General features: G+C 37.6%; 1 protein-coding gene across 1 annotated transcript in view; it reads left to right on the top strand.

Moving 5' to 3' along the window:
- Positions 1 to 2,715: 2,715 nt before the first annotated feature.
- Positions 2,716 to 27,980, top strand: part of SLC30A5 (solute carrier family 30 member 5) — a gene marked incomplete at its 5' end in the record, with an annotated part of 36,643 nt that continues 11,378 nt past the window's right edge. Inside the window, 12 exons of the mRNA XM_079703933.1 lie at positions 2,716 to 2,801; positions 10,818 to 10,940; positions 12,907 to 12,973; positions 14,167 to 14,252; positions 16,983 to 17,070; positions 19,642 to 19,729; positions 20,952 to 21,028; positions 21,271 to 21,441; positions 21,910 to 22,198; positions 22,379 to 22,587; positions 23,303 to 23,460; positions 24,341 to 24,470. Of these exons, the coding sequence (XP_079560059.1) occupies positions 2,716 to 2,801; positions 10,818 to 10,940; positions 12,907 to 12,973; positions 14,167 to 14,252; positions 16,983 to 17,070; positions 19,642 to 19,729; positions 20,952 to 21,028; positions 21,271 to 21,441; positions 21,910 to 22,198; positions 22,379 to 22,587; positions 23,303 to 23,460; positions 24,341 to 24,470 (1,572 nt within the window). The remainder of the gene's footprint in view (positions 2,802 to 10,817; positions 10,941 to 12,906; positions 12,974 to 14,166; positions 14,253 to 16,982; positions 17,071 to 19,641; positions 19,730 to 20,951; positions 21,029 to 21,270; positions 21,442 to 21,909; positions 22,199 to 22,378; positions 22,588 to 23,302; positions 23,461 to 24,340; positions 24,471 to 27,980) is intronic.

The raw sequence follows: 27,980 nt of genomic DNA, 5'->3' as shown, positions 1-27,980 counted from the left end.
TCCCAAAAGCACTCCTTGATAAATATCTTGCACATTAAACTCCATCTCAGAGTCTGCTTCCTTTCTCAACCTGAAACAAAAAGAGTGAGTAGGATCTTAACAAGCAAAGCTTGAGACGGTGTGCATTCTACACAGGAAAAGTAGCCTGAGAAAAGTCTTGTATTAGAAGAGAGACAGCGTAATTGAAGGGGGAAAAGGATGACTGGAATCCAGAGAGGAGAAGGCAGCTTGATATGAGATGAAGCTGAAAAGATAGGTTAGGGCAAGCCCATACAGGATGCTGTTGGCCATGTTCATGATTTGAGTTTGTTGTACGAGTAATGGAAAGCTGCTGGAAGGCTGAAGAGTAGAGTGGGGGTGGGGCAGGCAGTGCATGATAAGATTGGCAACTGGAATAGATTACCGTTACTGTGGCAGAATGCGGAAAACAGATTGTAGAAAAGCGAAAGAGTGAACTTGGAAAGACTAGTGAGGAGGTTACTGTCGTTGTCTAAACAAAACATGAGGGTCATCTAAACTAGATGGTGGAGATGAGGATGGAAAATTTTGGATTGATTCAAGAAATATTGAGAAGGTAAAAAATGACACAACTTGATGATGGACTGGATATAGACCATAAGGAAGGGGAGGTGTTAAGGATGACACCTGCGTTTTGGTTTGCTAAACTGAATAGATGGTGTCATCCAATGAAGTAAGAAACATTAAAAGAGGATCAGGTTTAACGGAAAGATATGAGTTTTGGACATAAAGAACTTGAGCTTCCTCTGACAACCCAATGTGGGGTTCTGGAAACCAAGGAAAGAGAATGTTTCAAGAAGGAGGGAGAGATCAACTATGTTGAAAGCTATAGAGAGATAAGGTAATATGTAGCTCAAAAATATCCACGAGAGAGCTGCTTCAGAAGAATAATGAAAGTAGAGGCCAGGTTGAGAAGTGAGTAGGAAGAAAGAAAACAGAGACACTTTTCCTTCCACTGCAAAAAAAACAGGAAACATATTAGCCTAAAAGAAAAATGTCCTAATTCTAACCAAACCAAGTATCAACTGAATTCAAGCTCCACTGGGGATAAAAATTAATCTCAATGTATACATGTCATTTTAACTAGTTCTCTGAACTCCAAAGGAATGGAATTAGCTCTAGAAAAACACAATAGTTAGCTGTTACCACTGCCATTTGGGTTAGAAAATAGCAATTCTGCAAAGAAACTGCTACCAAAAAAAAAAAATGCTACAAAAAAGTGACTTCAAGAAAGTGAAGCAAAAATGTCACTCTTTGTTAGGCTTTACCTGATCTACTCTACTCTAAGTCAATGATTATCACCTAATGCAGGCAAAAGATATGGACATTTCTGTACAAATTCAATAAGCAAACATCCTGAATTTAAAACCCCAACATACTGATGGCGTATTGTATCTTTGCTCTCTTCTTTGCCTCAAACGGCAAAATACGTATCTTTAGCTTTTAAAGTTCATGCCTTCCTCTGTGTTCTACACATAGGATACATCTTCCCACAATGCTTTTCTCCAATATCCAAAACCTTATCCAAATTCCAGGTCAGCTTCTATCAGTGAGTCTTTTCTGGTTATACCCATATCACACCTTATTTGGGAAACCTTAGCATTTGTGCCTTTAATGTGTAATGTTGCCAACTAGGTCTTGCTCTCAAATTGTTAAATATTTTCCACAAGAGATTATGAAGTCCCAGCAGGCAGAGACTATGACTCCTCATTCTCTTATATGTTACCAAGAGTCTTTATGTACATTCGAATTAAGTGGAGTATTGTAAACTAATCATAATTTACACTGTTCAAAACCCCATTTTCATCTCCATACCCCAGTCCTCAAATTTCCCTATAAATAATAATAGCTAACATTTATTGATTACTATGTATCGTTCACTGTTATAGACACTTTTCACATATTAATACATGCAATCCTCGCAACAACCCTATGATATAGATATTACTATTTTTACTTTGCAGATAAGAAAACTGAGGTACAGAAAGGCCAAGTGACACAATTAGTAAGTGGCAGATTTGGGATTCTAACCAACACAGACACAGGAGCCCACCTTCTTAACTTTTTAGCAACGGACAAATAACTCTAATAAAGCCTGGTCCTACCTGCCTAGGTTTACTGATGTGCAAGGATTAAGTAACACAGTTTAGGAGCCAGAATTTAAAAGAAATTCTATTCGATTTAATCGCAAGTTGTGTATTTTCTATGTCCCCTACCTCCGCTCCAGAAGAACCCGCTGTATTCCTGACATCCCATAGGTGGCGCTGCAGGGACAGGTATGTGCTCAGGCCTCGTCAGTGGGGGGAGCTGATACGGGGCGAGGATTCCTTCCGTAGCCCAGCGGTAGGAAGAGCCTTAGGAAGGGGAGGGGACGGCGAGTGTTGTACTGTGCGCAGGCGCAGGGCCGGGCACTCCCCCTAGAGTGAGGGCTGCTGGGCCCGATGACGTGGCCTGGCCCCGTCCGATCCGGTGAGCCTCCGGGAAACCCGGCGGCGCCGGAACTGTCCGCGGCCTAGTCCCGACGCGCGTGTGCTTGTGAGCCGGAGCCGGGGACAGCGGCAGCGGCCCGGCCTACGGGGACCCGACGGGGCCGCTGGCATGGGGGAGTGACGCGCCTGCGCCCGGTGTTCCGCTGCAGCGGCGAGACATGAGGAGACCCCGCAGCGGGGGCAGCGGCGGCGGCTCCTGATCCCCGGGATGGAGGAGAAATACGGCGGGGACGTGCTAGCCGGCCCCGGCGGCGGCAGCGGCGGCCTCGGGCCGGTGGACGTGCCCAGCGCTCGGTAAGGGACCGATCGGGCTCCTGCCTCCGGAGCCGCTCTCTCCCCACGCCTGCCCGACCGCTCCGGACACACGTTCCCCGGCCGCTGCCCGGACCCTCCCGGGTGCGCGCGGGGCTCGGCGTCCCTCCCGTCCGGCTGACAGCCCGGAACGCCCCTCCTCGGTTCCGTACTCCCTCCCGCGACAGCTTTCATTGGCTCCGCCATTCCCCGCTGTAGAATGAATGCTCTAAGATCCGGGAAGGTTCTGCTTGAGTTTCTGGTTTTCAGGGCAGACCGTTAACCTTAGAGCTGCTGGCCAGTTCACGTGAGAGGTTTTTCTGACCTATGAGAAGCATTTCTGTTAGCTCTTTCTCCCTGAAATAGTAGTTTAGTGATACTTAACCTTTCTGATGTCTGCCTGTGTAAGTTAGAGAAAGGGTCACCCTTATCTCTTCAGGCGAAGAAACCAAAAGTACAAACAGATGAACTTTGATGTTCAGGTTAACCTCGCAAAACAAGAATCCACCCCGCCATCTAGTTTTTCTTTTCCTTTCTTCGCTTATTTTGTTTTATTATTAAGTAAGACATGTGTGCTCATTGTCAAAAAATTCAAACAGTACAGAAATTCATAGAATAAAAAGGAAACAGTCCCCATTACCCCCCTCCCCGCAATGTTCCCACGAACCCCCAAGAGGTAAGTAATTACAGTGATCACTTTCCATTGTGTCCTTCTTGACCTGTCCTGATTTCTGAGGTAGTGTCGCAAGATGTATAAAATATGGCCCAACAGTTTGGTTGGAACTGGTTTTCATTGCCTTTATATTTAATAAGGTTAATGAGATTAGTTCAGTATTTTTTGTTCTTGGATACCTCCTTTTGAGACATGGTTGTTTCGGTAAATTCTTTGGAACTGTAGAAACAGCATTTCTAACATAACTTTTTGTGTAAAATGCTGGAACAGAAGTTAAATCAGCTGCAATTTTGTAGTTACAAGTTTAATTTTCTAGTCTATTTTGAGCAACTCATTTTGTAAAAAAACAATGCCTATGGGCTTCCCTGGTGGCGCAGTGGTTGAGGGTCCGCCTGCCGATGCAGGGGACATGGGTTCGAGCCCCGGTCCGGGAGGGTCCGGCATGCCGCAGAGCCGCTGGGCCCGTGGGCCGTGGCCGCTGGACCTGTGCGTCCGGAGCCTGTGCTCTGCAACGGGAGGGGCCACAGCAGTGAGAGGCCCGCAAAAAACAAACAAACAAAAAACAATGCCTATGAGGTATTATTTACTGAGACATGACAACTAAATGCAATAGGTGATTCTGGTGTAGATTTAATAGTGAGGAAAATGCTGTAAAGGATAGTACTAGGTCAATTGACAAAACTGATTGATATGTGGACCATAGATTAGATAAAAGTATATCCATGTTAAATTTCCTGTAGTTGATAACTCTACTGATTTCATAAAAGTATGTTCATGGGCTTAGGAATACAAGTAGTTAGGGGTAAAGGAGGATGATGTATGTAACTTACTCTTTAATAGTTCAGAAAAAAAAAAGTTTGTATTTAGAGAGAGATAATAAGGCAAATAAGGTAGTATGTAACGATTAGAGAATCTAGGTAAAGAGTGTACTATTCTTGCACCTTTTCTGTAACTTGAAATTATTTTTAAATAAGTAATACAAATTTTTTATTTACTCAAGAGCTCATTATCTTGGATGTGGTCAACAGTCCTTTGCCGTCTTATTTTCATTATTTTCTTAGCAGAGCTGCCCTCCTATTGTAGTTCATTGCAGAATCAAATTCAAATCAGGACTGATTGAATTTTGAATAGATTCCAGGTTGCAAGTTTTCCTTTATGTAGACTAAAAATCAAAGTATGGTTATAATCTGCAACAAAAGCTAATTAACAGATCCTTTAATTGTGGATATTTTTATTCCTGAACTCACAAATATGAATTGTTCTAAATGTTTCTATGTTGGGCTTTCCTGGTGGTGCAGTGGTTGAGAGTCCGTCTGCCGATGCAGGGGACGGGTTCGTGCCCCGGTCCGGGAGGATCCCTACACGCCGCGGAGTGTCTGGGCCCATGAGCCATGGCCGCTGAGCCTGCGCATCCGGAGCCTGTGCTCCGCAACGGGAGAGGCCACAGCAGTGAGAGGCCCGCGTACCGCAAAAAAAAAAATGTTTCTATGTTGGCTTCAATAAGTCCTCTTTGCAGGAAAGGGCAGAGGGTGACAGCCAGCATTTATTAAGTACTTCCTATGTTCCAGGTACTTTGCGTGCAGCATCTCATTTAATCCTTACAACAGCACTACAGACTCATTAGTTGCATCCTTGTCTCAGATCAGGTAACTGGGACATAGAAAAGTAATTTTCCCAAGGTCACACACCGAGTAACTAATCTGGGAGTCAGTTACCTCAAACTTCATTTATAGCACCTTCTACACAGTGGACACTTAAATATTTATTGAATGTATCAAGCTTGAATTACATACACTGAATTTGTTTTTTTAACTGGAGAACTGTGAGCTGCTACAGTGGGCAAAGCCCAAGAAACAGGTTTGAACCCAAACTCAAATTTCAGTAATTTCAGATTTAAAGAACCAGAGATTTTTCTAACCCTTCACAGAAAATACCAGTGATACTTTTGATGAGACTAGTTAATGGCAGATAATGATATATAAGCCATCTCAGGTACTAAGGGGAAGTGGATTGGATCCCGCTAAGTTGCCCAAAGGGTCAGTGAGTGGCTCAGGGGCCACTGCCCCCATTTAAGAGCCTCCCTTCCTCACACCCCAACTTTCCCCCTTAGTATGTTTTCCGCCACAACATGAACTAGGATTGTGTACTTATTAGTATATGGTTATTTGGCCTTAGCTAGCTAGTGTTTTGTCTTTAGCCCAACAGGAAGACTTCATTAATTGACACTTTAAAAATCAAAGTATTTACCTTTTAGCTAAATGTTAAAATAATTTTCCTAATTAATGATAAAAGATCTTCACTATATATTACATGAAAAGTCACATAACAATTTCAAAATATATGTACAATGGTGAATACGTGATTGTATCTAAAATAAGTGCTTGTCCATACATGGAGATGCAAAGGAAAAGGTGTGGAAGGATGTCCCCAGTTGGTCACCTATGAGTAGGAAATTGGGAATGGTTTTCTTTAAAACTTTGATAACAACCAACACTCAGGAATTACTTTCGTAATCTGTTTTTTAAAAATTAAAAAGGGAATAAAGTGTCAGAAATTTCATAATAGTAATATTGTCAAGAAGTATTATACTTAATGTCCCATGTGACTGAATCTTGCCATTAAAGTGCCAAATTTTTAAGTTTTGTTAATACTTTTTTTTTTTTTTTTTTTTTTGGCGCTATGCGGGCCTCTCACTGTTGTGGCCTGTCCCGTTGCGGAGCACAGGCTCCGGACGCGAAGGCTCAGCGGCCATGGCTCACGGGCCCAGCTGCTCCACGGCATGTGGGATCTTCCCGGACTGGGGCACGAACCCGTGTCCCCTGCATCAGCAGGCGGGCTCTCAACCACTGCGCCACCAGGGAAGCCCATACCACATCTTCTTTATCCATTCATCTGTCAATGGACACAGCTTGTTTCCTTGTCTTGGCTATCGTAAATAGTGCTGCTGTGGACATTGGGGTGCACACATCTTTTCAATCAGAGTTTTCGTCTTTTCTGGATATATACCCAGGAGTGGGATTGCTGGATCATATGGCAACTTTGTTTGTTTCTTTGTTTTTTACATTTTAATTTATTTATTTACTTGGCCACACCATGTGGCCTGCAGGATCTTAGTTCCCTGACCAGGGATCGAACCTGGTCCCCCAGCAGTGAAAGCCTGGAATCTTAACTGATGGACCACCAGGGAATTCCCCAGAAACTCTAGTTTTTTAAGGAACCTCCCTACTGTTCTCCGTAGTGGCTGCACGAATTTACATCCCCACCATACCCTCGCCAGCATTTATTATTTGTAGACTTTTTGATGATGGCCATTCTGACTGGTGTGAGGTGATACCTCATGTAGTTTTGATTTGCATTTCTCTGATAATTAGCGACAACATGTGCCTCTTGGCCATCTGTATGTCTTCTTTGGAGAAATGTCTATTTAGGTCTTTTGCCCATTTTTTTGATTGGATTGTTTGTTTTTTCTACTTAGTCTTTAAAACACACTTAGACATCTCAGACTCTGAAGATGACTTTTGCTTCCCTAGTTACAATTAGTTACTTCCACATCTATTCCTTTAGATCTCTGCTACTTACTTGGGTCACATAAATACTTGTTTCTTGCCTGTCTTCCTTAGACCTCAAACTTCTTGAGGGCAGGGCCTCTGTTACACATTTAGTTTCTTGGATAACACCTAGAAATGCATCTAGTTGTGAGCAACCAAACTAAGAGAGCTTTAAGCACATACAGAGGATATATTCTTCTCACATAAAAGAAACCAGAGGTTGCTGGTATTTGTTCAGCCCCTCAACAGTACCATCTGGGACCAGATTCTTGGTCTTTGCTCTCTGCCATCCCAAGTGTGGCTCTCATATTCAGGCTTATTATAAAATGGATGACATTTTTTAGAGAATGTTAACATGTTGATAACATTTTTAAGATAAATTTTCGATAAAAGTCCTCCTTTGAAGTCAGAAAGAATGCAGAACTAGTTCCAGCTGCATCAGGCCCTTTTATCAGGAAGAGGGAAGGCTGTAGTACCTGAAACCACCCTGACAGACAGGTCTCATTAGCCACAGATGACATCTGGCATATAGTAAGTGAGCAGGGAATATTTGAAGAATGGTTTAATAGTCCCATGAGGGTATACAAGGCTCTTTGCTGACCTCAAGAATTCCCAGATTGCTGTGATTTTTAATGTACCTTTGTCAGTTTTTCCTGGTCTTTGTTTTCTCCCTCCCTGTCTTGTTGACAGTGTTGTTTTTTGTATCCTTGCTGCTATCCTGCTGCCTTATTTTTACACCTAGTTAAGAACTTTAGGAGTGAAGCACTTGAGGTTTTGAGCTTTCCTCTCTCTACTTGATGTCTGTCTTTCATTCTGAATTCATAACTGGGTTGATGACAGTTTAAATTGCCAGAAGCTTGACTGCCAGCTATGTACTGTACTACTGCACTGTCTACATTATTGTGCTAGATATTACTGTATCACACAAGTGTAATTGTAGAATTCGCATTCTTTCATTTAGTAAACATTTGGTGAGCACATATTATGCAAGTCCCTGGGTTAAGAACTGAATAAACAGAAGATTTCTAGCTCAAGAGTAGTATTTTTATTTGCTAATTATAAATTGCTACCATGACTGGAGTATTTAATTAACATTAATATAGTTAATTTACTTAAGTTTATCTGACTTTTTTCTCTAGCTTAAATGGGCCAAAATCGACATTAATCTTAGGTTTTAATATGCATTTTGTTTTTCATATTTAAAGATTATTTTACCCTATATGTGGGCCACTGTGAATGTATAATTGGGAACAGTTTAGAAGATGGGAATCCTCAAAGCCTTTTGGATGAACTTTGGTTTTCTGTGTGACATATTAAAAGAGCATACTTAAGAGACATGGACTTAACCCTAGCTAACTCTGTGGACTTCAACTTCCCAATCTGTGACATGAGAGGAATTGGACTAGAGAATCTCTAAGGTGTTTTTCAGCTTTTAAATATTAGTGTTCTGTTTCTTCTAGCATATATACATTTACTTCCTAGTAAATACCTAGACAATTACTAGAAATTTGGTAGATTTTTCATGTTGTACTGTGTGTTTTCAGCCAGTCTACAAACAATACAGAAACAAAATACACTCGATTTTTTTAATCATAGCCATAATTTTAATTTTATTTATTTTTTCCAATACTCCTTTTTTCATTGAGATAAAATTACCTACCATAAAATGCATAGATTTTAAAGGTACCAGTTTTCATTTTTCACAAATGCATACCCATGTAACTTTCAGCATAGTCAAGCTATAGTACGTTTTTATCACCCCAGAAATCTGCTTGATCTTTTAAACAGAAGTTTCAGTGTCTATACTATTCTACAGGTAGATTAAGTAGGAACTTCTGAGCTTTAGGATTTGACTTACTTTATTCCACAATAACATTTTTATTAGCTTCTTGGTGATTAATTGTCACATTGTTAAAACTCCCAGATTGTACTATTAAAAAGCCCCCCAGATTATGTTCATGAAAAGAAAAACCACTTTGTTCCAAATCTGATTTTCTTTAATATACTATGATATTATTTGGACTAAAACAGAAAATGAGCCATCGGACAGTGAAGATGTTGGAATTGCTGAGATTCATTCTTTCAAGGACTGAAATTTATTTTCGTAGTTGCATCAAAATCTTCCAAAAAAATATATTTTCATGCCTTCTTAAGCAGATTGCTGTTTGTTGATTCAGTGCCATGGGACTTAATGATTCACACTCATTGATTTTTATACCATCCTACATACATTGATATCATTGCATATCAAATTGTTTTAACTGCTATTTGAATGACTTAGGTTTCCCTTAAACTTCTGTGTTTGCTTTTCTGTATTTTTCTCCCATTGGTAGAGACTTCTCATTCCTGCTGGTGTGCTGGCTTTGGACATCCCTTATATCTCCTTTTTAATGTATTAACACCTGTTAGATATAAACTTAGAAAGTAGTCTCCTGAATGACTTGCAAAGATGATCTGTTGGGGGGAGATATTAGAAGTTCTCACCTTTTTATCTCTTTCATTTCTAATTTGTGTATGTTTTATAACATAATATCAGGAGAGTAGTACATGTTTGTAATGTACAAATAATCGGTTTTCAGGTGCAAAATTTTTTTTGACTACTAGAGGTATATGACCAAAGAAGACTACTAAGCTGGAAAACTGAGATAATTTCTTCACTGTTTTCTGATTGCTCTTTCAGGAGCTTCTTTTTCGTTTCTTTTTATGGCAGCCTAATTTTTTCATGGATGAACTTTTCTTTCTTATCCAAGAATATTATTTATAGTTCTTCGTTGTTTTCTGCTATTCCCTATGATCTCTGAATCTTTTAAATTTCTTTGCTGTTTTAGTTTGTTTGGTCTCTCATTATAGGCTTATCGTAAAGGATTGATTATCCATATTTGGCCATTCTTATTTGAGTGAGGCCCAAAAAGCTACTTAGAAGACCTGTATGGGGCTTGTCCCCTGGTGGGCTTCTCCAAAGAAGGGTTCTCCTGCTGGGAGACTGAAGCCTGGCAGTTAGGATGTTAGAGTTAAATGGGGTAAGGCAGGTGGGGTGGGGTTAAGAAGGGAAACTTCCTTTTAATCTCCATGATTTTAGTCCAACACTTCATCCCTCTTTTCCCCTTGGCCTTATGTCTAGACCTCTCCAAAGGCTAAGCTCTTGCCCTGTCATGATTTAGGAGGGATGGTTGCCTGGCTGTGCTGGGTGGGATTCTGGGGACCTAACTACCTGGCAGACTTCCTAATGATCCACTTCTTTGCAGCTCTCCACACCCTTTCTGAGGTGCTTCAGATTCCTGAGCCTTCTCAGGACTCTGTAGGTCAGGTCACTTCAACTGTGACTCACTGCAGTCACTTAGCGAAGCAGAGGAGAGGTAAACCTAAGGCATTCACCATTCCCCCCTCCCTTCCTATATCATAGTCTCGTTTCATGACAGATAGTTTGGTTTCTGTTTTTATTCTCTTTATTTGTTTGGAGTAAATTGTTTAAAAAACACATTAGAAAATAGTTGAGGCAACTCAATCAAGAACATTTTTATTTTTAGTTTGGCCTTTTTTTCTTTAATAGACTGTATCTATGCATAATACGTCCATGTATATTGCAAAAAAAAAAAAAAAAACTGAAATTATATATACCAAAGTGTTAATAGTAGTTATCACGTGGAGGGGTGAGTTGAGTGTTTGTTTGTTTCATTTTTTGTTTATATTTATGGTTTTCATAAAGACCCCTATTACTTGTATAATAAGAAAAAAAGGATTACAGAGTTCTTTGTGATTTCAATGATACTGAAACTTGTTTCTGTTTTTATTTTTCAGGTTAACGAAATATATTGTATTACTATGTGTCACTAAGTTTTTGAAGGCTGTGGGGCTTTTTGAATCATATGACCTCCTAAAAGTAGTTCACATTGTTCAGTTTATTTTTATATTAAAACTTGGGTGAGTGTGTATGGTTCTTTTTTTCCTTAATGTTTTTTAATTTCTTTGAAAATCCTGTTTTAACTGAGTATCTTTAGGATATTTTACATAGAATATTTTGTGCATTTTATTCCTCCTGACAAGTACTTGATAATTTTTTTTAAAGACAGAATACCTAAGGTTAGAGGTACCAAGAGACTGGATTTAAAAAAAAAAAAAAAAAGGATTATCATACTCTATTTGCTTGCCAAAACATCAGCTTTTGCTTTAGTTTGTGTTAACGAGGTTTTTGCATATTTAATGTCTGGCTTAATAGAATACAGCTGGATCCCCATATCTGAGTCAGTATTCAGTCTGTTGCAGTATCTCACATGAACTAGCCTCTGAAAAGCTCTAATATGCACCCCTGAGAGAATAAGAGTGAAAAGGGCAAATAATATCCTAATACTTCCGTAAAAATAGTTTGACCTCAGGACTTCCTTGGTGATACAGTGGTTAAGACTCCGAGCTCCCAATGCAGGGTGCCCGGGTTCGATCCCTGGTCAGGGAACTAGATCCCACATGCATGCCACAACTAAGAGTATGCATGCCACAACTAAGGAGCCCATGAGCCACAACTAAGACAGTGCAACCAAATAAAAATAAATAAATATTTTTAAAATAATTTTGTTTAATGTTTAAGAAAAAAATAGTTTGATCTCACAGCTCCCTAAAAGGGCCTCAGGGGCCCTAGGGATTCCCAGACCATCCTACTGGCGTAGTCTAACCTTCCAGCAGGCATAGAATGTCACCTGAGACTTGTCTTGGCACAGATGTTCCTTATTTTCCAAGTTAAACCATGCTGGGCTATGTTCACTACATGTCCCTTCATGGTATAGGGTCCTCTTACAGTATAAATTTTACACTATTCTGCATCTAGTAAGAAATTCTGTCTGAGTCTAAGTAAAGATTCTCTGGACCTTGAGATTGATAGTGACCAACCTCTGTATTAATAAGTATCTGTTAGGGACTTCCCTGGTGGCGCAGTGGTTAAGAATCCACCTGCCAATGCAGGGGACACGGGTTCGATCCCTGGTCCATGGAAGATCCCATGAGCAACTAAGCCCGTGCGCCACAATTACTGAGCCTGCACTCTAGAGCCTGCACGCCACAACTGCTGAAGCCCAGTTGCTGCAACAAGAGAAGCCACCTCAATGAGAACCCGCGCACCACAATGAAGAGTAGCCCCCGCTCGCCGCAGCTAGAGAAAGCCCGCACGCAGCAACAAAGACCCAACTCAGACAAAAAAAAAAAAAAAGAAAGAAAAGAATCTGTTAGACTCCTGGCAATTTTAGTAATTATGGAAAGTGATTCTTGACTAGGAAATTTTTAGCACCACTTGAATATATTTTTATATAACTATTTTGGGAATATGAAAGGTAGGGATATATGATTAGTACTTCATTTCTATTTCAAGATTTGTTATTACTAAATTTTAGAGAAGATAGGAATTATTTTCTTTGGTAAAGTATAAAAAATATTGAGACTTCTTTTGTGGCTTGTAAACTGGTTCTGAAGGCAGATACAAAAGAAAGAAGAGTTCCCAAAATATTGTAGTGGAAACCTTATTAAAATAAGTATTGTGGGCCTCCCTGGTGGCGCAGTGGTTGAGAGTCCGCCTGCCGATGCAGGGGACACGGGTTCGTGCCCCGGTCTGGGAGGATCCCACATGCCGCGGAGTGGCTGGGCCCGTGGGCCATGGCCGCTGAGCCTGCGCGTCCGGAGCCTGTGCTCCACAATGGGAGAGGCCACAGCAGTGAGAGGCCCGCATACCGCAAAAAAAAAAAAAAAAAAAAAAAAAAAATAAGTATTGTTCTCTAGTATATTTTCTTTAAAGGTTAACATACCCTTCAAATTCTAGTATATTTGTTTAAGTGTCTTTACTTAAAACCACACCTTGTATGTAAGATTAATTAATATTAATATATTAATGTTTCAATATTCACAGGACTGCATTTTTTATGGTTTTGTCTCAAAAGCCTTTTTCTTCTGGGAAAAGTATTACCAAACGCCAGGTAAGTCTTTTGCAGAATCCTTTTGTCCTAGCAGTGGACCAGGAGGCAGTGTTCTTTGCTTGATCAGGGTTACTTACTGAATGATTTTAAGTGCTCAGCAGAACATTTCCAGAGTTAACTTGCCCTTGACTTATCATTTCAGAACTGAGGTTTCAAGAGTAAATGCTAAAGTGCTAAGATAATGAAGTGTTTAAAAATGTAGATGAGGGTAGAAAATGTTTCAAGCATGCATATAATTATTTTTTTAATGCAGGATCCATATGCTGAAAAGATTTACAAATCAGACATGTAGACATGCCCACAAGCCTAGGATAAATGTCACTGGGAAGCAGATAAAGCATAGGGGTTACGAACAAGGCCTCCGGAGTCAGACAAATTCATGGCTGTTCTAATTACAAACCTTACTTTAAGCAAGTTACTTAATTTCTCTACCTTCATTTCCTGACCTGTAAAATGGAGATAATAATGCCTTCTTAATGGAGCTATAAGGAATAAATGAATTAATACATGTAAAGTTCTTAAAATAGTACATGGCATATAGTGAGTATGCAGTACATATCAGCTGTCACCCTCTTCATGGTTATTATTCCCTTTAAGCATCTGAGGTTCAGGATGCATACCAGAAATGTCCTTCATTCTGCATCGTCTCGTATTATCACCTCTTTGGACAGTAGTTACACCCTACTACATATTTGCTTTATGCCACAACTTAGAAAACTGTGCCATGATTTTTTATTAGACGAATTTAAGTACCTCTGTTTTAGAGACCAAGAACATTTTTTAAAACGGGATTAATATTTTAAACCCCATCTTAACTTTTTTCCCTCTCTTTTCAAATAATTGAAGGACTGAATATCCCTGCTGGAGAAGAATTTAAAAACTAAAACATTAAGTGTTCCTAGCAAACTAGTGAGAACTAGTGTAAAAAACAGAGAAAATTGTATGCTATAGAAAAAGATTTCAGGATCTAGCAACAGACAAGAATATGGAAAATGAAAAACAGAATACTGTCTTTCAAATCTAGATTTAGTCAAGGGATCTTAATAATTTCTATTTAATTTTAAAATATGTAACTATTTGGCCATTAAAATGTTTGTGTTACCATTATCTTTCCCTATGTGTTTTATTTAAGATTTTGAGATATTTGGCAAAACATATGACTGAAATTTTTTATTTTTTGTTTCCATTTTTAGTGGATCAAAATATTTAAACATGCAGTTGCTGGATGTATCATTTCACTTTTGTGGTTTTTTGGCCTCACTCTTTGTGGACCACTAAGGTAAATAGAAATGCATATTTTGAATGTTTATGTTTCTTCATTTTGAATATTAGTTTTATGCCATTATGTTTTATGTCAACTGTTTGTCAGTTATGTACAAATGCTTCTTTCACTTCTATAGCATTGGGTACAGCTCATTGAGTATATATATATCGAGGACCTGTTTAGTTTGTGGACTAGTTCTTTGGTGAATACCATTAATGTATTGTTCATGATCTGTCATAGATATTTTACTAGTTAGAGTCCAAACAGTTTCAGAAAAATTTAAGATACGTGACTTTTTCTTCATTGGTGATCCCTTTTAGCAGCTGATTTTAGAAATGAAAAGTCTGAAATGGTAAATAAAATCAACCAATAAGGAGGAAAGGAAAATCTTTAAAAAATGCTTCCCCCTCCCCCCCAACTCTGAAAGTCCTCTACTGCCCACAGAAGATGGCTTGAAAGATATGGTTATAAACAGATGTCTTAGGAATAGTGTACCAATCATCAAAGATAAGTTTAACTCTCATTTCATACTCCCTTAAGTCTCTATAGATCTTTTTATGTAAATTGGTCGGTTCGGGGGGGAAAATGCTTTAGGGCCACTTAATTTAATAGGAATTATAACAGGTGCAGCTGTGCATAAGTCTTCTTTTAATATTTCTCTATCTCAAAATTATAAGCAAAAGTGCCTTGCCATTGATGAGGCGGGGGCGGAATATGGGACAAGAAGTAAGGAATAAGATGAAGGGTGTTCTGAAGAATCTCACTGAGGATGATGGAATGGACAGTAGAAAGTGATCAGTGGGAAATGCTTTGTGAAAAGTCTTTTCTCCTCTCCCAGACAATAGAATAGCTCTGGGTTTGGCTCCCTTTGGCTTGTTTACTCTGTGCTTTGTCAAAGGAGGGGTGTATATAATTCCAATGTCATATCCCTGTCCGTGACAGCAGCAGCTTCCTGGCGTGGTGGGAAAGCTGGCTGGGATTTCTCAGCTTGGGGAAAACCTTTCCAGTTTCTGCTTGAATATGATTGAGTGGTAATTTCTTATTCATGACGTGATCTTTTGGTCTGTTTGTTACGAAATCACTGTCCCTGTGTGTTAGGCTAGGGAAGGAAGGGGGAAAGTTGTTAAATTCTTCCTTGGCTCCTTATTTAGTCATCTACCTCTGCCCTTACAACCACGCACTACCACCAGCTCCTCTGCCAACACTGCCCCTCTCATTCTTTTACTAAAATTGTCATGCAGTTTCTTGATTAGAAAGACTCCTTTGGTGTTTCATAACCTGTCTTATTTTAAGTTAGTATCGTCCTGCTGATATATATTTTTTTAATTGTAATCTCCCAAATATTAACAGAACTAAAATAATCACTGCTGTGTTCTCATTACAGATTTTTGAATAAGGAGGAAAAATGAAAATTTTTCTAATGAGCAGCTGAAAATCCGTTCCCATGTAGATCCCATAAGCTCCCTTTAGCTGGCAGTAATGTTCTTAATTTTTTTAATATTCATACATATAAAAGAATAAATATAAATAAATATGAACATTCATGATCCCCCCAAATAAAACCTTACCAGTTCCTTTGTTGCCCTGTGTATCCCACTCTCCCCCTACCATTGGATGTAACCAGCATCTTAAAGTTTGATTTTCATTCTCCTGGTTTTCTTTATAGTTTTACCACATAGGTACACATTTCTTTTTTTGCAAGTTTTTTACTTTATATGAATAGAATTACATTGCATGTATTTTTGTGCAGCATACTTTTTCCATTCAGTGTTGTGTTTGAGATTTGCCCATTTTGATGCATGGAGAGTATGTGTGTGTGTGTGTATGTGTGTGTAAGTGTGTGTGTGTGTATATATATATATATAGTTCATTCACTTTTGTACTAGTTTTCTGAAATGTAATTCACATACCATAAAATTCACTCTTTCTGTCTTAGTCCATTGGGACTGCTATAATAAAAATACCATGGGCTGGGTGACTTCTAAAAAATACAGATTTGTTTCTCATGGTTCTGGAGGCTAGGAAGGCCAAGATCAAGGCAAAGCAGATTCAGTGTGTGGTGAGAGACTGCTTCCTGGTTCATAGACAGCCGTCTTGTCTCTTCACTGTAACCTCACATAGCAGAAGGGCGAGGGAGCTCTCTGTGGTCTCTTATAAAGGCAATAATCCCATTCATGAGGATTCCACCCTCATAACCTAAGCACCTCTTAGAAGTGTTCATTACCTCCTAATACTGTCACGTTGGTGATTGAGTTTAACGTATGAATGGGGGAGAGAAGGAGACACATACATTCAGTTTGTAGCATTTTTAAAGTATACAATTCTGTATTTCTTAATATATTCATAGAATTTCATTCATTTTTACCACTGTATAATAGTCCTTTGAATAGATATACCCTAAATTATATTATCCATTCTCTCATCAGTGGGTATTTAGGTTGTTTCTAGTTTGGGGCTATTGCAAACAACGCTGGTATCTTATAAGTGTTTCCTGGTACATATATACAAGAAACCTGTATGAAATAATCCTACAAGTGATATTATTAAATATTTGTAGCTTCAACCTTCCTAAGGCAGATAATGCCAGAATATTTTCCAAAACAGCTGTACATGTTTATTTTTCCCATAATGTTTTATGAAAATCAAGGGGAAAGATTTATTTTCTTCTCCCTTACTCTAGTTGAATTCATGCTTCCTGATAAAGATCAGATATATTTCATGAATGATAATGTTTTATTTTTGTAGGACTTTGCTGCTATTCGAGCACAGTGATATTGTTGTCATCTCACTGCTCAGTGTTTTGTTCACTAGTTCTGGAGGAGGACCAGCAAAGGTAGAATTTTACATTATTCGTTACTTGAAAATTGAAAAGTGTACATGTAAAATACTATCTAAGGCAGTAAAATAGTATCCTTTACCATTTAAAAGAATGCAGAGGCTTTTTCTGCTAATTATAAATTTTTCTCACAAACATTTTGTTTTTTACTTTTTATTTTGAAATCATTGTATATTCCTAGGAAGCTGCAAATATAGTACAGAGAGGTCCTTGTGCCCTTCACTCAGTTTCAACAGTAACTTCTTAACCAGCTCTTACACTATCAAAACCAGGAGATTGACATTGGTACAATCCATAGACCTTATTCAGATTTCACCAGTTTTACATACACTCGTGTGTATATGTGTGTGTGTGTAGATTTGTGTAACCATCACCACAGTCAAGCTGCAGGACTGATTGATCACCACAGACATCTCCTTCATGCTATACCTGATCCCTCCCTTCTCTCATTCTTAACTCCTATACATCATTTTTGGAAAATACGTCCCTAAGAATTTGTTATATTCAAAGTCTGATGAATGTTTTGCCAACTAGGTGACCCTGTTCATCTTCCATAATTTAAGTATTAATCTCTTTTCAGTAAATGCATCACCAATGTGCAATTATAACTTACAGCTACAATACTTTTATTTACCAGATTAAATGCTTCCTATGCATGATGCATTGTGCTCGTTACAGAGGAAAGGAGAAATAAAGGCAAATAAGGTTTAATAGTTTCTGTTCTGAAAGGGGCTTTCAGGCTAAATAATGGAGGCAGATGAATAAAATAAAGTGAACAAAGTAACATGCCAAGTAGAGCAGAGTCTACCCAGCCTGTAGATTTCAAATTGGATCCTTGGGTATTAAAGCATATGCCACTATTGAATCTTTTCCCCTCACTCACAGAGTACTCCAAAATAAATGTCAAGTGGATTGAAGATTTTTGTGGTTAAAAGAAAAAGATATTTGTAAAAGCATAGAATAAAATATAGATGGATAATTAATCTGTGGACAGAGAGGAACTTTCTGAGCATAAAACCAGTAGAAAAAAATCACAAAGGGGAAACCACGTACGTTTGACTGCATAATGATTACAAGCATCTATGTAACAAATCATTGTGCAAACAACAAACTAACAACAATAACAAATTGCTACAGATAAAAGTTTTACTTTTTTTTTTTGCGGTACTTGGGCCTCTCACTGTTGTGGCCTCTCCCGTTGCGGAGCACAGGCTCCGGACGCACAGGCTCAGCGGCCATGGCTCACGGGCCCAGCCACTCCGTGGCATGTGGGATCTTCCAGGACCGGGGCACGAACCCGTGTCCCCTGCATCGGCAGGCGAACTCTCAACCACCGCGCCACCAGGGAAGCCCATACTTTTTTTTTTTATATATAATCACTCAAATAGTTTTAAAAAATGCTGAAAATCCTCAATAGAAATGAGCAAAGGACAGGAAAAGACAACTCACAAAAGAAATACAAATGACTTTAAAACATTAAACAAACATTTTACTGCACTAATCAGAAATGAGAGTATGGATCTTAATATCCTGTCAATAGTGTCAATAATGAATCTGGGCATCTCGCCAGGACTGTGATTTTTTTTTTTTTCCTTAGTCTGACTCTGAAGCATCACAAAATTCTCAATTGCCCCCTTTGCTAAGAAAAGATTAAGTTATATTCTCCATATTTGAGTATTGTTAATGTTACCATGTCCTGATGCAATGAAAATTATGAAATTTTAAATTATGTGGTTTATGTATACTAACTTTTGTCAAAATACCTACCACACTAATAGTGAATTTATCAAATGTAGTGGTAGTCGTATAATGAATAAAATAGGATCCTCATTTTTCATTTAAAATTTTTATTTTATCGAAGTATCTGGTATTACACCTGTAAATTTGTAAATAGAGAATGTATAATAATGCTATTTAGATTGATTCTGTACCAAAAATTCTGAAGTATTTGCATAAACGTGGATAGTATGTCCTTTCTATAATTTTCTCTTGCCAAAATCCTTTCCCTGGAATGAGAACATAAGAAGTGTATTCAGCTCTTAATACCTTTACTAGCTATTAGAGATGACTTTGCTAATTTTCTTAACATGCCCTCTTAGTTCTTTTTCCCTAGAAGAGTGATAACTAGGTTACTGACATTATTATAAATCAGCTGTCTTCTCTATTACTTGCATGTTGTATAATAAATTAGGTCACTACTAATTATTCCTTAGTTACTTGGGCTTTTCAAACAGAAGCAAAGTAACATTTAGGAAGATTAGTTCTGTGAACATTTAATGGTTTGTGCATGGTAACATGCCTATCAGTACTAGCAAGGAGACAATTGAAGTTGTCAAATTGTCAAGTGCCCTAAAAATACCCTACAGAAACTGTTGGGGCTCTTTACTTTTGTATCTTACTGTTAATACTGTAAATTTATATTGTACAGTATAAGGACTTTAATGTCAGATGTTATTTTTTTCTTTAAATATTTATCTGAAAAAAATTTTCTTTAGCATTTGTATAGTCATGGTCTTAAAAATCAACACTTGAAAAAGCTATTCTTGCTGTTATTCTCTTCATTTTCAGACAAGAGGGGCTGCTTTTTTCATTATTGCTGTGATCTGCCTATTGCTTTTCGACAATGATGATCTCATGGCTAAAATGGCTGAACACCGTATCCTTTTGCAAAAGATCGGAATTTTTTAGTCTGGCACAATGGGAAATGAAGGAGTGACTGAATTATACTGATCAATCATGAATGAAACTTTCATAGGTTGATGTAGGTATTCTAAATCAGTATTCAAATAATGAATAAATTCATTCTAAATTAAATATTTTATAGCATCTCAATATCTTTTACAGCACCCTAAGTTTTCAGAAATTTAGGGACAATGAAAGAATATTTTAGAATGTCCTGATGCTATTTAAAAAAAAAAATAGGTGATTTACCACTCAACAAAATCAATCTGTTTGCTCTCTTGTAATTTAACAATTTAAATGCTCCTTTTAGAAGTCAGTGGCAATTATTAAATGTAAACTTTTTTGAGATTAAATGAAAAGCCTTTGGCATCTTGCCTGAAAGAAGAAGTTCAAATCCCTTAACCTGGTATTTGCTCTCTTGCTGTAAATTATTATTTCCAACTCAGCCCCCACTCATCTCTTATATAAACCCAACTTTCCAATCAAATATGTCTACTCATTTTCCTCTGCAGTCATGCACTGTTCCTTCCTATCCACATACCCTTGCCCACTCCATTTAGCAGGACTCAGAACACCAGTTTTGATTCTTCTGGTTACTGATACTGCTGTAAAACCTATTAGTTAACTAATGTCAGTTTACTTTGTTACAGTGAAAGAGGACAGACAGTGAAAGAGGACAGCATGACTTTGCAGAACTCCAGGTTGATTGTTAGACAATTGTTGCCCACTGTACCCTCTTTTGCTTGCTGCTTGTTTTGCTGAGGCTTATGTGGTCAGTGGCTTAGAAACAGATTTAGGACTGATTTTTACATGGCATATCCAATTCCATTGGATAAGAGTGATCTAAGGAGGTTCCTTGCTCTTGTCCCTTTGTCCTCTTTAGAGTATGCATGCATAGGTCTTTTGGAGGTTAAGTACTAAAAGTTAACAACTGTGCCTTAAGCACTATTATAATTGTTTTGGAGACAACAAAAGAAATATATATAGGCCGTTCTAATTTATAAATCATGTCCCAAAATTAAATTTTTAATTATTTTCTTTTGTTTTTAAGGGAAACATATTGTTGAGGATAGTCAGGTTTGCCCTCCGATTAGTGTATAGTCAACCCAAAATAATGTAGCTAAAATTCCAGGAGGACTTCAGGATTCAAAGAGTTAATATTTGGAATTTTTTTTCCTTCACTCCAACTCACTTAGCTGAAGGACATCATGACAGTGCTCTAACTCACATGCTTTACACAGCCATTGCCTTCTTAGGTGTGGCAGATCACAAGGTATGTTCTTTTCTTTGTTCCTAAGGTGATCAAGAGATTCTGAAAAGTTACAGCAACTGTAACTTTAAAAGTACATTTAAAATAAGTTATCAGTAATTTACAGTACTGCCAGCCATTTAAGTTGTTCAGTAATTTGGGTTATGGAAAAAACATGCTAGCTCCATTTCTTTAAATATTATGTATTTAAGGCTTGAGTGTTGAACTGTGTGTTTCTAATGCAACTTATCTACTTTTACTCATAGGGTGGAGTATTATTGCTAGTACTGGCTTTGTGTTGTAAAGTTGGTTTTCATACAGCTTCCAGAAAACTCTCTATAGATGTTGGTGGAACCAGACGTCTTCAAGCTTTATCCCATCTTGTTTCTGTGCTTCTCTTATGCCCATGGGTCGTTGTTCTTTCTGTGACAACTGAGGTAAGAGCAGGAATTTATTGGTAATAAGCAAAATAAATTGCTGTTATTTATAGATTTTAGTTCAGTACATTGTATTTTATTTCAATTTGATGTTGCAAGTGGCTTTAAATTATCAAGTACTATTACATTTATATATCCCTCCCATTCCTGTGGCCCATAGGAATCAGTTAAATACTAATATTAATATAAATACTAATAATAATATTAATAATAATTTAATACCTACCCACAAACCCAAGGATTGTGTATCACCAAGTATTTATAAAATTATTAAACAGATGCTTCTTTTTTTAATACTTTGGGGAATACTAGGAAAATGTGCCAATATCTTATAACTCATATTTTGGCATTTTACAAATTATATTGAATCATGGGAATATTTGTTTATACATAAAGGGATTAACTAAAATATAAGATGTGAACTTTATACCCATATGGTATTAACAAATTTTTTTTTTTAATTTCTAGAGTAAAGTCGAGTCTTGGTTTTCTCTCATTATGCCTTTCACAACGGTTATTTTTTTTGTCATGATCCTGGATTTCTATGTCGATTCCATTTGTTCAGTCAAAGTGGAAGTTTCCAAATGTGCCCGATATGGATCCTTTCCCATTTTTATTAGTGCTCTACTTTTTGGAAATTTTTGGACGCATCCAATAACAGACCAGCTTCGGGCCATGAACAAAGCAGCACACCAGGAGAGCACAGAACACGTCCTTTCTGGAGGAGTGGTAGTGAGCGCTGTATTCTTCATATTGTGTAAGCATTTTTCCCCTTAGCAAATTTCATCTTATGGATTCTGATGTTCAGTCATTTACTAAATTTGGGAACTTGTTCAATGCTTCATACATTTAGTGCTGATAGATACTGTGTTGGGTTTTGGTGGCTTAAATTTTTTAAACTTCTGTAATATCTTTTTTTTTTTCCTTCTGTTTTTAGCTGCCAACATCTTATCATCTCCTTCTAAGAGAGGACAGAAAGGTACCCTAATTGGATATTCTCCTGAAGGAATACCTCTTTATAACTTCATGGGTGATGCTTTTCAGCATAGCTCCCAGTCAATCCCTAGGTTTATTAAGGAATCACTAAAACAAATTCTTGAGGAGAATGACTCTAGGCAGATCTTTTACTTCTTGTGCTTGAATCTGGTAAGAGTTTTAAATATTAGTGGCATATCTTAAAAGCTTAATCTTTTAATTTTGACAGTTCTGGTATAATTTTAGTAATTCCCAAATAATTTTAGTAATTAGAAATGGGCTAAAATTATATTTTCTCTAAGTATTAGAAAGATTACAGGATCATATTCATACTACTTAAACAATTTTTTGAAGTATTTTAAAAATGTTGGTTTAGTGTGCTATTTCAAATTAGTAGATATAGTAGTTTATAAAGATTTTTATCAGGAATTCCCTGGTTGTCCAGTGGTTAGGACTCCTTGCTCTCACTGCCAGGGGCCCAGGTTCAATCCCTGGTCGGGGAACTAAGATCCCACAAGCCACACGGCACAGCCAAAAAGAAAAAAAGATTTTTATCTACTCCTTATAAGATCTCACTACCAACCAGATTGCTAACATTTTATAGTCAAGTTTATTTAGTTCTACAGACATATAAATAAAACTATCTCCTTTTAAATAGTTTATAAGATAGACATATCTGATTTAGCTTGATTTCTTACAGTTTATATGAAATGAGGTTTCTTGTATGAGAACCAGTTAAATAACGAAAGAGACAGTTATATAATATCTTCAAGTAAGGTTTGGGTAACTAAGGGTTAAAATCCTTATGATTAAATTCTGATAAATCTCTCTTGAAACAGTATTTCCCAACATACTCCTCTCCTATTTGTTTTTAAACGTGTTTTAGCTTTTTACCTTTGTGGAATTATTCTATGGCGTGTTGACCAATAGTCTGGGTCTGATCTCAGATGGATTTCACATGCTCTTTGACTGCTCTGCTTTGGTCATGGGACTTTTTGCAGCCCTGATGAGTAGATGGAAAGCAACTCGGATTTTCTCCTATGGGTAGGTACACTGACTGTCAAGGCTTGTAGCAAATTCCATCTTATAGAATAAAATTTTACTACTTTTAATACAAATTTAATTTTTCAGAGCTTCATTTTTCTTTAATTTAAAGTAGATAAGAGAAACTAAACCAAGCATTTGATAAATACTGAATGGCAGTAAGCTTAAGACTATATACTCCCTGACAAATCCCTCTCATAGGTAGATAGCAAAAAATCAGTTAAACAGTGAGCTATTTGGCCAACAGTGTTTCTTTGAGGAATGGAATGTTCATGGTCATTCACATCTTTGCAGTTAGAAAGAGAATTCAAAATTTGAAGTGGCTATGCATGCAGTATCCTTTCACTAAGTCATCATTAGTGAAATGATGCAGTATCCTTTCACTAAGTCATCATTCAGTTCAGCAAATATTAGAATCCCTGATTTGTGCAAGATATTTTGATAAGAACTATTGTAAATAGGTTAATAAATTCAGCTCTTACTTTCAGCTGTTTATATTTTGAAAGATGTATGACCCAAAATTACAAAAAATTTTGATACAAAGCCGAATCTATGTGCTGTGACAGAGATACAGAGAACGCCAAAGGATTAAAGGAGAGAGAAATAACTTCTTGCTAAGAAATTAGGACAGGCTTTGTGTAAGAAGGGACGTTGACGAAGGACTTTGATAAATATATAAAATTTCAACAAACATATATGTATGGAAAGAACCTTCCAGCATTAGTATGATATTTATAATCTTGGTAATTTTCTACTCTTACTATTTGCGTAATTGAAAATCTGTCATTGAAAATCATTTCGTCATTTGTAACATAATAATGTTTATACTTTAAAAATATTTGTCATTTTCCTTTTCTAAAAATATATTCTACATTTTTAGGTATGGCCGAATAGAAATTCTCTCTGGATTTATTAATGGGCTTTTTCTAGTGGTAATAGCTTTTTTCGTGTTTATGGAATCAGTGGCTAGATTAATTGATCCTCCGGAATTAGACACACACATGTTAACAGTAAGTCTTTTCATTTTCCTATTTGAATTTCTACTCAAACTCATACAGCTTTTTCCCTGCAAAAGTTTAACTACTTGTAGTTATTGACCTAGGAAGGTTTTATTTTTTTTTAAATTTAAATTAACATAACTTCCTATCTTGCTATTTACATTTACACTGCTGACTCTTCGAAATTAATTAATATACTTTGCTCTAATACACTAGTAGTCAAATATTAGATAATATTCTAAAACAGTTTCTTTTCTGCCTTATTAAACGTTTTTGTTTGAAGATGTGTTTTTGAATACCTGAGGAAATATTCAAAGGCTTTACTCTAGATTAAATTACTGCTATGGCAACTTTTAATGTTTTCCCTGTACCTCCAAATCTTTACATGCGCTGTTCCTTATAGGTCTCACGGCCTTCCATCACTTCTGCCCTTTTAGGCTTTGCTTCTAAAGTTGCCTTTGGTGGGATACTTTCCCTTAGTCCCTTTCTTCCCACCTTAAACTGTGTTAGATTTCCCTTTCTGAATATTCCCATTGTATCTTGTGCAATCTTCTTTTAGCAACATTGACTTATAACTGTTGTTTAGTTTTCATTCTTCCACAATTAAGATATGTGTCGCTCAATATCAAAAAAGCAAACAACCCAATCCAAAAATAGGCAGAAGACCTAAATAGACATTTCTCCAAAGAAGACATACAGATTGCCAACAAACACATGAAAGGATGCTCAACATCACTAATCATTAGAGAAATGCAAATCAGAACTACAATGAGGTATCAGCTCACACTGGTCAGAATGGCCATCATCAAAAAATCTACAAACAATAAATGCTGGAATGGGTGTGGAGAAAAGGGAACCCTCTTGCACTGTTGGTGGGAATGTATATTGATACAGCCACTATGGAGAACAGTATGGAGGTTCCTTAAAGAACTAAAAATAGAACTACCATATGACCCAGCAATCCCACTACTGGGCATATACCCTGAGAAAACCATAATTCAAAAAGAGTCATGTACCACAATGTTCATTGCAGCTCTATTTACAGTAGCCAGGACATGGAAGCAATCTAAGTGTCCATCGACAGATGAATGGATAAAGATGTGGCACATATATACAATGGAATATTACTCAGCCATAAAAAGAAATGAAATTGAGTTATTTTTAGTGAGGTGGATGGACCTAGAGTCTGTCATACAGAGTGAAGTAAGTCAGAAAGAGAAAAATACCGTATGCTAACACATATATATGGAATCTTAAAAACAAACAAACAAAATGATTCTGATGAACCTAGGGGCAGGACAGGAATAAAGACGCAGACTTCGAGAATGGGCTTGAGGACATGGGGAGGGGGAAGGGTAAGCTGGGATGAAGTGAGAGAGTGGCATGGTCATATATACGCTACCAAATGTAAAATAGATAGCTAGTGGGAAGCAGCCACAGAGCCCAGGGAGATCAGCTCTGTGCTTTGCGACCACCTAGAGGGGTGGGATAGGGAGGGTGGGAGGGAGGGAGACGCAAGAGGGAGGAGATATGAGTATATATGTATATGTATAGCTGATTCACTTTGTTATAAAACAGAAACTAACACACCATTGTAAAGCAATTATACTCCAGTAAAGATGTTAAAAAAATTTTTTTAATTTAAAAAATTAAAAATAAAACAAATGGATTTCTCTAAAGGAGAAATTGTAGATGTATGTAAATTAAATAGTGCCCTGAGCTAGAGCTACTATTCAAAATCATTTTTGTAAGAGGGGATAATCAAGGGTAAGTATCCTTTGGGGTGTTACTGTGGCACCACTAAATCAAGATAATCTCATTTACTTTGTTTTTTTTGTTTTTTGTTTTTTTTTATTATTTTTTTTTTATTAGTTTCTGCTTTATAACAAAGTGAATCAGTCATACATATACATCTGTTCCCACATCCCCTCCCTTATGCATCTCCCTCCCTCCCACCCTCCCCATCCCACCCCTCCAGGCGGTCACAAAGCACCGAGCTGATCTCCCTGTGCTCTGCGGCTGCTTCCCACTATCTATCTACCTTACGTTTGGTAGTGTATATATGTCCATGCCTCTCTTTCCCTTTGTCACAGCTTACCCTTCCCCTTCCCCATATCTTCAAGTCCATTCTCAAGTAGGTCTGTGTCTTTATTCCCGTTTTACCCCTAGGTTCTTCATGACATTTTTTTTTTTTTAAATTCCATATATATGTGTTAGCATACGGTATTTGTCTTTCTCTTTCTGACTTACTTCACTCTGTATGACAGACTCTAGGTCTATCCACCTCATTACAAATAGCTCAGTTTCGTTTCTTTTTATGGCTGAGTAATATTCCATTGTATATATGTGCCACATCTTCTTTATCCATTCATTCGATGATGGACACTTAGGTTGTTTCCAGCTCCGGGCTATTGTGAATAGAGCTGCAATGAACATTTTGGTACATGTCTCTTTTTGAATTATGGTTTTCTCAGGGTATATGCCTAGTAGTGGGATTGCTGGGTCATATGGTAGTTCTATTTTTAGTTTTTTAAGGAACCTCCATACTGTTCTCCATAGTGGCTGTACCAATTCACATTCCCACAAGCAGTGCAAGAGTGTTCCCTTTTCTCCACACCCTCTCCAGCATTTATTGTTTCTAGATTTCTTGATGATGGCCATTCTGACTGGTGTGAGATGATATCTCATTGTAGTTTTGATTTGCATTTCTCTAATGATTAATGATGTTGAGCATTCTTTCATGTGTTTGTTGGCAGTCTGTATATCTTCTTTGGAGAAATGCCTATTTAAGTCTTCTGCCCATTTTTGGATTGGGTTGTTTGTTTTTTTGCTATTGAGCTGCATGAGCTGTTTATAAATTTTGGAGATTAATCCTTTGTCAGTTGCTTCATTTGCAAATATTTTCTCCCATTCTGAGGGTTGTCTTTTGGTCTTGTTTATGGTTTCCTTTGCTGTGCAAAAGCTTTGAAGTTTCATTAGGTCCCATTTGTTTATCTTTGTTTTTATTTCCATTTCTCTAGGAGGTGGGTCCAAAAGGATCTTGCTGTGATTTATGTCATAGAGTGTTCTACCTATGTTTTGCTCTAAGAGTTTGATAGTTTCTGGCCTTACATTTAGGTCTTTAATCCATTTTGAGCTTATTTTTGTGTATGGTGTTAGGGAATGATCTAATCTCATACTTTTACATGTCCCTGTCCAGTTTTCCCAGCACCACTTATTGAAGAGGCTGTCCTTTCTCCACTGTACATTCCTGCCTCCTTTATCAAAGATAAGTTGGCCATATGTGCGTGGGTTTATCTCTGGGCTTTCTATCCTGACCCACTGATCTATCTTTCTGTTTTTATGCCAGTACCACACTGTCTTAATTACTGTAGCTTTGTAGTATAGTCTGAAGTCAGGCAGCCTGATTCCTCCAGCTCCGTTTTTCGTTCTCAAGATTGCTTTGGCTATTCGGGGTCTTTTGTTTTTCCAAACAAATTTTGAAATTTTTTGTTCTACTTCTGTGAAAAATGCCAGTGGTAG

The sequence above is a fragment of the Hyperoodon ampullatus genome, assembly GCF_949752795.1.
Source record: "Hyperoodon ampullatus genome assembly, chromosome: 4".
In the NCBI taxonomy this organism is placed as follows: domain Eukaryota; kingdom Metazoa; phylum Chordata; class Mammalia; order Artiodactyla; family Ziphiidae; genus Hyperoodon; species Hyperoodon ampullatus.
Note: the sequence above shows the minus strand (reverse complement) of the source record. Positions and strands in the feature narration are given on the sequence as shown.